We start from the raw sequence: 11626 nt of genomic DNA, 5'->3' as shown, positions 1-11626 counted from the left end.
AGAGTCTTACATCCTTACTTATCGTTTGATACAATAAATGACCACTCTAGTCAAGTCTTACATATATGGGGCCTTAACGGCCAACACTCCTACTAGACCAATAGCGGAATTATTGGTTGAAAGCGTGAACCCATGCCATCAGCCTTAACCTACATGCATTCTGACTGGGAAGCGTGCTAGCTTGCAAGAACGTCACCGAGTTACTCTCCACCATATCCTGTTCTTTCATACTTGGTCAATGAAATAACCAGTGGCAAGCCAATGAGTACTTTGAATGCAATCGCAAACAGCCCATGATATGAACATTAAAAGTGAAGGATAACAATATCATGCATCTTTAGTGTAACTCATTTGGGTGGAATGATCATGTATATGCATCAAGTTAAAGAATTACTTTTGAAGAACAGGTTACAGATATCAACATATCTGTTGAGGGCTGAACCATCCGGGTTCACCCTATATGCCTAGTCACCGAACTTGGTAATATCCTCAATATATCAGTTGAGGACTGAACCCTCCGGGTTCACCCTATGTGCCAAGTCACCGAACTTGGTCATAATATTACTTTCATAACAACTCCTTTTTCAACACCGCACCCAGTCAGTCACACACACTTGGTTTATGCGGAAATATCAGGACATAGTTTAAGCAAGATTACCCAACTGTCCTTGACCGTGGACACAGGTATTCGAATAGTTTACACTCTGCAGAGGTAGTACACTGGACCCACAAGATCCGGGAAACTTTCGTGTCATCCACGACTCGCGGTATATCACATACCCAAGGTAAGTACCCGATCAATGCCTTTCCCCTGACGATACTAGACAAAGAGGTCCACTCGATTGGTACCCAACCCACATGTTGTACATATTACGAGCACTAACTTTGGACAGTACCAACCATGCGGGGACCAACGGTGTGACTGGAACTCATAAAAATGGCATAGTCGTCCTACCCGGCACGACCCCATCACGAGAGTGACCACAAATCACTCCTGTCACTAGTAATGTGGCTCTTTGCTAGCACCGACCAGAGTAATTAACATAGCCCCGTCCCATAAGGGGTAACGTGGTCGTACTGGTAAGGTCGGGACGGTCGACACATCATAAATCTAATCCCATTTCTGAAACCTTACTCACACAAATACTGGGTGCATCACTTCACCAAAAGTGACCACCTAACTCATCATCACCCTCAGGCATTAGTGGCACTCGACGGGTTTTTTATAAACTCTTGCTTTATGCCAACATCATGCTCATGATAGAACTACTGCTACTTTTATTTGTCAACATGGTATTAGTATGACCCTCAAGGGATAGGGTCAAGGTCAATGCATGTGCTCCGGAGGAGCCTTCGGTAAAATCATATCAAATGATTACCGACACTTATGATCATATGCAACGGGAATACTTGCTATTATAACATGCAAAGTAGCATATGCTCAGTCATGGTCAAAGGGCTGCTTGCCTTGCTCACGTAAGTCCTCGGGTCTTCGAGGTCTTCTGCTCCAACTCCAAATACTTCGTCTACCGTCAGCTATCGTCGGAAACAACCATAGTAACCATATAGCAAGCAGAATAAAAGTGCCACAAAAATAGAAGTTATATTTTTCTTGGGCCTCTCTGGTCAGAAGAAAAAATACCTGAATCTTGATATAGGAGATTTGAATCATCAAGGATTGTTGAATGGATGGAAAGAGCAATAGGTATTATGGAAGAAGTCAACATAAACCATTCTATTAAAAATGAGTGGAGGCAACCATTTAACGGAGAATGATTTTAGAAATATTTAGGAAATGGTTTTACTGGATTTGGAGTTGGTATGAATATACTAGGGGTGTTCTATTATGGAGTAAATAGCAATAGGAAGCTATTTATTATAAGCAACAGAAACAAGTCACACAAAAATGTTGACGAGGGTTCTAAAAATAGGGAATGCTTTTAGAAGGCCCTAGGAATTGGAATCACTCCATTTGGAGTTGATTTGAATCTGCTAGGAATTTTGAAAGGTGGGGTATTTTATATCCATATTTGGATTTGAAATAAAACATCACAGAAACATGTCTTGGAAAAATGTGCAAGGCACATAGGTGGATAGATCTTGAATTTAGGAACCTGTAGAAATTTGAACCAAGTGATTTGGAGTCAATATGAATTTGTAATGGATTTTATAAGTTAAAGAGAAAAATAAAAAGGAAAAGAGCTCAGCCTCTGGGGGAGGTTATCTTGCGCCACCAGCGCCAGATAAGCTTTTGGGCTAGCCCACTGGCTCGGGCCACCAGCTCGGGCTACGTAGGAGGCGTACTCCTTCGAATACGCCTTCGGTTAGGCAAAGGTGCAAAGCGCTAGTGTGCTTCCAGTTATTGCCGGGCCCGACTCGTAGGTCACCGACAGCTGGGGCCCGCCCGACGCCTTCTCTCACCCCTCCCCTTCTTCTAGCTCGCGATAGGGGTAGATGGGGGTGCTGGCTGCCGCGGCTTTTGACGCTTGCCGGCTCAGCCGCCGAGCCGAGGGTGCGGGCGGTTGCCCGGTTCCGTGCTAAGCCCGGGGGAGGTCTTGGCGGCCGCGGGGAGTGGCCGGAGCAAGCGCCCCGCCATGAGAGGCGGCTGACGGCTCTGGCTGCCGTGGAGGTCGAGGCATGACCTCGGGGAGGGGCCTTCGAGGTGTCCAGGAGGACGGGGGAGTTGCGGGTGCTCGGCTGGAGGAGAGGCCCGAGGCCGGAGGGGGCTGGCTGGTTCGGACGCAAGGGAGGTCGAGGCGGCGCCATGGCCGTGGAAGGAGATGGAGAAGAACCTCCGAGCTCCACCTGCAGGGTCACGGGGGCTTATGGGATCTAGGAGGAGCCAAGGAAGGAGGAAAGAGACGCTGGGGGCTCGGGGAGGCCCTAAATGGAGAGGTGGCCGAAGGAAAGGCTTGGGAGCTCTCGGAGCTCCGAGGGCACGGAGAATACATGCGTCCCTGGGGCGTCTTGGAGGCTAGCTAGTGTCGGGAGGAGGTTGGACTAGTCAAATGGGACTCCTTGGTGCTCTGAGACATGCTCCAACGGTTCAAAACAGGCTGTAGCAAGAGGACAAGGCGCAGAGCACCCATACTGCAGGCCAGAGTGGTGGTCACCACGGTCACCTGTGTCTACAGGGTCCAAATGGCGAGTCAAACATGTTTGGCACGTAGGGCACCCATGCAGGAGGGAGACACTGGAGTTTGGAAGCATCTGAGGCTGGCTAGAGATGAGTTTGACTGCTTATAAGTTTGCAATAGCAAACTTAAGGTGGGCAGGTAGGGCACTAACTTGAGAGATACTGGAAGAAAAGCATTGCTAGCAGTCTTAGGCATGGAAGGACTTCATTACTGCAAAGCTTCAGCTCAAACAAGGGATGGTAGCTACTACTTGCTGTTCAAAGCCATGCTTCAGCCAGAAATCCATTTGAAGAAGTGCTGCTTATTTTCTCCACATGAGCATGCCATCTCTTGGTTCTAAATTCAGCTTTGGCATAGATTAGATGCCCTGGAAAGAGTTGGGGGCTTCGGGCTAAGCAGAAGCATGGGAAGAGGGGTAAAACAGTGATCCAATGGTGAAAATGAGAGAAAGTCACAAAGGGTCTTCCCCCAATAATTGACCAGTGGCCATGGGGATGTTACTGGAGGTAAAGTGCAACTATGTGAGGCTGTGGAAGAAAGTTGAGCTCAAGGGTAAAAGTGGAAGGTGTCAAAGAAGCCAATTTAGTGAGTGCACACAAGGTGTTTGATCTGTGGTTGGGCCATCACATGAATTCCAATGGCTATGAAACTTAACAGGATGAAGTAATATATGAAAATGAGCTTGCACACCAAATTTGGGATTTGCTGGAGAAGTATTCCAATGTAGACTTGAAAAACCCTAGATACGGGCAGAAATGGGTTTCTGCTTACAACCCCATTCAAATAAATTCTCACAAATCCAATATTTGGTGTAGGGGCATTATTTGAGCGTTAAGGCATGCACAAAAAGTTTGAGGTCAATTGGAGAAACTTTATAATGTAAAATTCACCAAAGTCAGGAATCAACAGAGAGGGTTTTGGGGGTCTTAGAACAAGTTCCTCTATTCTCCTTGATGTACCACTTGGTGTGGATGCCTTATTGGAGTATTGGAACATGTCCACCAAATTTGAGCACATTTGGAGACACTTCACAATGTAGAGTTGCTCAAATTTGATTTTGGACAGATAGGGTTTTAGAGTGATTAGGGGAGCCAAATCAATTTGGATTGAAAGGAAACTTGGCAAGATCATCAAGAATATCATAGATGACAAGCTAGAATTTTACTGGAATTTATTGAGAATATTTCTTATAGAAATATTTCAAAAGCTTGAAATAGGCAGGAATGGTTTTGGAGCGATTTGCCCAATAATTTGTATATGACCATGTGTTGAAACTCATAAATATGGAATAAATATATCCACTGAGTTTCCCTAATTTTTCTTAAATATTTTGAAAGCAATAAAAATAACTTCCTCCATAAGAGACCATTTCTGGCCTCACAGAAAGGCTTTTGAATAAAATAAATTTTAAAATAATATTATGGTGAAAATAGATATTTATCCTAAACACATGGCATGATCATTAGGCAGGAGATCATGGAATGAGGAGGTGAGTTGGAAGATAGAGAGAATTATTGGGGAGGAATCACATGCACTCAAGAAAACAATAGTCACTCCAAGCATCACAAGCATTCAAAGATTTTTTTAATTGGTCCTAAATTTGAAATAAGTTAATTAGTCAGGAGGGCCAAAAACTGGGTGTGACAGACCATACCCCCTTAAGAAAATCTCGTCTCCGAGATTTGTTAAGGCGGAGTCAAGGGTCTGCTCCTCCTATGCTGCAGGACTTACTAGCACCAATAATCCAGATACGCGGTGATGGGGCCACCTCAAGAGTACCACTTATTGGTGCATCTGCGTTCTACGAGGATGTTGGAGAAGGGAAAGTTGTCATACCTCGTTGCTAGTCGTACCTGTTGCCTGGTACTTACTCGGGCAGACAAGTGGGCCCAGGGTCTGCCGTTGGCCTCTTCTTCTTCCTCTGATCCTTCTTTCTTGGGTGAGCCCCGTGTGCTGCCTCCACTTGCGGTGCCTAGGGCGTACGGTGTCCGGGGCCGCCCTACGGTGGTGTGCGGTGAGCCATCTGCACTCACCTCGGGGGCCTGGCATGTCGGCACTGCTCTGGGATTCCTAGCGAGCACCGACGGCCGAGCGGCAAACGGGGCTGGTGGCCTGGCTAGTGGCTCTCCGAGCCTGGCTATAAATTTGGCCAGGGAGTCCCTCTCGTTCTCCACCCAGCCTCGCTACTTGCTGCTGCTCCGGTCCTCTTGTTCTTCTTATGCTACAGGTGCTCGAGGAGGGATGCCAATGGCGGACGAGACCCCGGGATGGCTCATCATCTTCCGGTCCGGGATGGTGGCGTTGCTGGTCGGGGTCTCGACGCTGTACTGCGCGATCGTCCATCATGATCGCCAAGATGCTGCCGCCTGCATGGCGGTTCTCCGCGGCGGCAGAGTTCATGATGATTAGGCATCGGTTCGGCGCACGTGTGGTGTTAGTGTGCTAGTGGTGTTCTTGCGGTCTCTTCTTATGAAGGAACCGAGGTGTGTCATAGTGGCAAGTGGTTAGGCGTTGATGTGTTGTGTGGCCGTGAATGCAGTTGTGGTCCGGGTGGAGGTTGGTCCCGGTGGGTTCGTCCTTGCTGGCCTTACGGTCTAGCATGCTGTGGTTGGCGTAGTCGATGTTGGAGTTGCAATAAAATGCGTCGCTCTTCTGTGTCGTCGAGGCTCCTTGATCATGTGGATGCTTCACCATGCTAGTGGAGACTATCTTCGGTTGCCAGGGTTGCAGTCTGCGGTGTCTGTGGCCCAGCTAAACAGCACTGAGGCACTTGTCCTCTTTACTGGGTGAATACACATGTCATCAGTGAGGATGACAACATACCTTCCCCAAACACGACATAAGCACAGTGCTCAAGAGTCAGGTGAGGAGAATGGGGACTTACTATGGGCGGGTAATGGCCACATTTTAACGACTTAGAGTCGTCTTCTCTGGTCGTGATCCGTCCATCTTGTGGCTGAGCAAAGCTTTAGGGTCTTAAGAAACTTAGGATGTGGGCGAACAGTTATCATCTTATCTCTAAGCACTTTCCCTAGATGCCAATGGTTTGACCTCAAATCTTGGGATGATATCACCTCACCTCATCAAAGATACCGTCCCATGGGGTCAACTCCAACCGCTCATGCTAGTCAACTCCGGGTTGAGGGAAGAACTAAATCCATCACTACAAGCATAGTGTAGCTATGATGCACATGCATTCCTATGCAATAACCTTGGGAGGCATGCGAGCTCCTATGATTGAATTTAAGGCACAACAATCCAAATGTCCATCTAAGTCGTCCAATGGACAGGGTACTACATTACCATATTAAGGAAACACGTAGTATGCCAATCCCATATCTCGTATCCTTCCTATGAATCCGATCAAGTGATCCATCATTCCGATCAATCATTACTGGACCTGTCACTCCTACAAATCCAATACTGACGGGGTTCTACATAATCTCCTAGAGTCCTCATAATTCACATATTACTGCGAGGATTACGTCATAGTATATCCGCCAACTTCAGTAATCATGGCCATTTAATCTCCAAGGCCAAACCACATAGGTTGTAAACCAATCTGACAACTCCAAGTACACACACTCTACATCCACCGAGAAACATGGTATCATGATCGAGATTATCGAGCTAAATCCAATTTACTCCGAACCATGTGGTCTTTGTCATCCTCAATACTCTATTAAGATTACCTATTTAAATCCAAGACTCAAGTCCAATAAGATTCCTACTTGATACTTCCGAGTCATTATTGTAAAGGCATCAAATCATGCCAACTACTTGCTAAAGTCATGTATACAACCAAAATATTGTTGATCGCGATAATGATCGCCCAACTAAATCCAATCTTACTCCAAGGATAGGTATGTTATGCTACTATATCAACTCGTTTCCCCCAAGTTCACCTACCTTCACTAGGGTCTCAAGATCCACCAAGATAGTCTAGCTATATCCTCAGGACACATATCATCAAGACAATCTTTAGTCTAATACTTTATATCTGAGAACAATCCTCTTATGGCATCAAGGTTACAGTGCTAGCTTAAGATTGAAGGATACTCATTCACAAGGATCACTTGTTCCTTTAAGAACCCGGTGCGAGGTGGGGTTCATCGGGGGCCTACAGGTGCTCTGGCAGTCCGTGTACCAGACACGTGACCATAAATTTTTTTTGAGACGGAAAGGCTTGTGGAGGTTAGTGTGGTCTAGTGTGGTTTCCCAATCTTGAGGGAAAAGTACTCTCCTAAGGTTTGCGTGTGGTTGCACATAGAGCAGTCAGTGTCTTCAGTGTCAGTCGTCCTTCGTAGTGGATCCTTGGTGCATCTTGTCTTGCCGTCTTCAGTTGTCAAAAGGGGGTGAGAGAGAGAGCACATAGGGGGTGTCTAAGGGTCTTGGTTCAATCAAACAAGCATTGGATAGTCAACTCAAACAAGTGCCAAAATTCTTTTTGAACATCAAAATAAGACGAGTGATATTACCGCATGCTTGTTGCCTAAGCAAAGTGTGACTTATATCAAGCACAAATAATAAAATCAAACAACACATACACTACTAGGAAAAGGCCTGCTAGTGGCGCACCTATTTTGGCTACTAATGGCGCACTACAGGTGCGCCACTAGCATCACGCCATTAGAATTTTTTACTAATGGCGCACATGTGGTGCGCCATTAGTATCTGGTATACTAATGGCGCACCACGCAGTGCGCCATTAGTATCTGGTATACTAATGGTGCACCAGGCAGTGCGCCATTAGTATAGCTCATGGTGCGCCATTACTATCTGGTATACTAATGGCGCACCAGGCAGTGCGCCATTAGTATAGTTCATGGTGCGCCATTAGTATCTGGTATACTAATGGCACACCAAGGAGTGCGCCATTAGTATAGCTCATGGTGCGCCATTAGTATGCCTCCCATGGGCCATATTTACCCATGATGGCTTACTAATGGCGCACTAGTTGACGATGCGCCACTAGTGTGCTTTTGCAGTGCGCCACTAAAGTGCTGAGTGATGCGCCACTAGTATGAATATTAGGTATTATTTTTTTTATTTTTTCTTTTTCTGATATTTTCACAGATTACAAAACATATCACTGCCCAGAATATAGAGAGCACAACATATAAACAACAGATTTATCGAATACAATAGAAGATTAGTCTCCGAATATAATTCATCATATTAGTCTCCGAATTTAAAATACCGAACAAAGTTAGAACATTACATGTCTCGAGACCGCGAGTAGCGAGTTTGTCTTCACATTACAAGTCGATATCGATCATCTAAACTACCATCACATAGAAGAGAGCTGCGGTCATCACGAGAAAGACAGGAAAAATTATCTAAAGTACAACATCATCGACACCAAGCATGTTACTGAAGCCGTGCCTGGAGAATCACATTCGCGTCCTTTGACTGCTACCCCTGTCCTTGTCTTCTTCCACGTGTTGCGAAAAGGTGAGGAACAAATTATGCTCCGGCAGGAATTTGTGCTAGTTCAAATTAGCGTACGGCACGATGAAATCACTTTGAAAGAAAAACTAACATTGTGAAACAAATGCATATTTTGGGAGAACCTCTACAATAAAGAAATCATCCAAAGAGCTTTCATAAAGAGAAAAGAATAATTACTGATCCCCCTAGGCCACTACTACTTTATGTGTTGGACAGCAAATCGTACGTGACAACTGACAAGACAGTAAGATGTGTTCGATTTTATCAATGTTTATAGGCGACATGGTGTATGATGACATCAAGAATATTCATACTCATGTCAAAAAATCATACCGAGAACAATCGATTTACCTTGGTGATAACCTTCCTAGATTTCCGCCCAATCTTTGAACTTGAATCCGAGTCTGATCGCTTGGGTTTCTTTGTTACTGGCTCTTCCATATCATCTTCATCTCCATCATCTGCAATCATTTTGTATTTTGTATGGAGGTCAGATTTGCAGTTGGCACTACTATGCCAAATAACCATTTTGTCCAAATAAATATTTCTACACCGCATACTTAATTAAACAAGTCAGAATGGAATTTCAAGGCCCATAATTCAGAAAATGTAAAGTTTCTTTACATTATCTAGTGAACATAGAAAAATGAGAAGTATCTTCGCAAATCAGAGCACTCTATAACATGCAAAATTAAAATCAGTAGAAACAAGGGAAATGTTTACCATCTTCATCACCAAAGCCTTCAAAATCTTCCATATCATCCATGTCACCCATCTCGATATCATCACCTTCAACATACTCTATCTCGCCTTCCTGTATTGGCAAGTGAATCCATAATATATGGGAAAGATTGTGAGTAGTGAGAACATAACAAAATTATCTTGATTCTCAGAGTCGGTACTGTCTTACTTCTTCCTCTTCTATCTCAGGAGCCAACTTATCTTTTTCCATGTCAAGGATAGTATCAAACTGCTTGAAGGGGAAATTATAAATTTCACCATAGCCACCCTTCCACAGGCGCTCCTTTAGTTCACTTCCTGTGACCCTCGCACTCTTTTCTGTGACCCAAGTTTCGTTAGTTATCATAAATCAAATAGGGACAAGACTGTTAAAGAAAAAATATTTGGTAATACTTTCACAAAAATATAGACGCATACGCATATCCGGAATAATATAGACGCATACGCATATCCGGAATATAGCTTCTTGAGAGATACTCGTTGATATATAGTGAGTAAACGTATGAGTATTTAACTCTAGCTTTTGTGTGGTAATACTTTCAGGTCTGACTATCTTGTGATGGTGATTCTAGCAAATATAGCAAAGGTAATGATGCAACAAAAATGATGGGAGCGAATCTCAACATTCAGAAACATTCAGATTTCACAGTTTAAGAAAGAAACTTGCACGACAGTAAGCTAAAAAGAAGGCTACTGCTATTCGAATGGAACATGAGACATTTGTGGCGACCCAAGCTGGGGGAACTCAGTGTTGTAGGTAACAGCAGGAGCATACAAAGGTTGAATGGTGCATGCGCCTCCATTAAAACCAAATTTAGGATCAAATCTTTGCATATACTTGAAATGGCCATTCAACAGTGAGGAAACTTGTCATAAAAATTCAGTCAAAAAAGGATATGTATGTCCTTGTAATGAAAATGTGAATATGATTAAAAAGGCTAAGAATCGTGGCTATGTATATGCACTTCTGTAGAGTAAGATTAACACCTGTCTGAAACAGTAAGATTGCATTTCATCTTTCATGAAAATACACATGAAATGTTTGATTTTGTAAAGTAAGAACACTAGGCAAACCAAGAAGGATAGCAATTCTTTGTCAATCTTTACCTCAAGGAACCAGATGGAATCATTCAAGGAAACACCCTTCTCAACAATCAATATCTTCTCATCATTTACAAGAATTGCGAAGTGCGACTTGGATGGAGGCTATGCTCCAAGTAGTGTCGGCACAATCCTGCAACAAAACAAATAGTTGAATGACCATCAAGTAAGAACCAAGGACATTATAAGCACGACAAGAACAAAAATGAGAAGTACAATACCTTTGTAAACATTCTTACAGCTGTAACTATTCTGGATGCCATATACAGTTATACATATACCTTTGTAACTATTATGGATGCCATTCTGAAAACCTTCTTTGTAAACATGCAACCATGTCATAAATGGCAAAAAGCAAGTAACAAACATTGGTGTGGCAGGAACATCTTATTACATCTTAATGGGAACAACAGGGAATACCCCCTAGGAAATAATAGTATTGCAACATATATAGTACAACAACCTTACATGAGTATCCATGGGATTCAAAGAACATGCTTGTGTGCCCAAAGCTAACTAACAGGATCATGGGCGAAAGGACGAGAGGCAGACAGCAAATGGTAGCAATTTATTCAAAGATTGAAAATACATAGAAATTTCAACAAACCTCAAGATCAGGGAGAGCTCTATCTGCTTGAAATTGGTAGAATGAATGCCGAAGAAGATTTTCTGGATCACGATCCTCAGAGCGTAGTTGATTCAGCAACATGTTGTAGCTCAAATGAAAGGCACAACATCCCCATTCAAGTCCATCTTGGCCATCTACAACACAAGCAGGACAGTCAAAATCAACCAAGACATTTACTTCCTTGAGCCAAAGAGTATTACTATCCTGCAAAGCGACCATCAATCTAGAAAAGGAACTTACCTGCATGGCAAGAAATTCACACTCTCTTTTGCTGAAGCTGAAAAGTATCATAGGGTCATATTGACGTTGAATTATCATTTTCACCATCTTGAATATGTCGCTTTCTACATTAGTTTTGCCTACCGAGACAACGCCTTTTTGCCGCTTATCGTTTTCCCTCTTATTGTCATTGCCACTAGCAGGGGCAAGGACATTCAGAGATTTCTGAAAATTGTCCTCTCTGAACTTGCCATTTTCATCAACGACCAGGTATAAGCCATCACCTCTAGCAGGAAATACATAGTGCTGGAGAGGTGTAGGTCGATAGTCGGTGTATACTATATGACAA

The 11626-nt window shown here is 43.8% G+C and overlaps 1 protein-coding gene across 1 annotated transcript; it reads right to left on the bottom strand.

Moving 5' to 3' along the window:
- Window positions 1-8651: 8651 nt before the first annotated feature.
- On the bottom strand, window positions 8652-9591 carry LOC123430161 (prothymosin alpha-B-like). The gene is made up of 3 exons (XM_045114059.1): window positions 9499-9591; window positions 9312-9402; window positions 8652-9049 (listed from the first exon to the last, which is right to left on the bottom strand). Exons 1-3 carry the CDS (start codon window positions 9538-9540, stop codon window positions 8916-8918), a joined length of 267 nt encoding a protein of 88 aa, XP_044969994.1. The 5' UTR covers window positions 9541-9591; the 3' UTR covers window positions 8652-8915.
- Window positions 9592-11626: the final 2035 nt, after the last annotated feature.

The sequence above is a fragment of the Hordeum vulgare genome, chromosome 2H, assembly GCF_904849725.1.
Source record: "Hordeum vulgare subsp. vulgare chromosome 2H, MorexV3_pseudomolecules_assembly, whole genome shotgun sequence".
NCBI lineage: Eukaryota > Viridiplantae > Streptophyta > Magnoliopsida > Poales > Poaceae > Hordeum > Hordeum vulgare.
Note: the sequence above shows the minus strand (reverse complement) of the source record. Positions and strands in the feature narration are given on the sequence as shown.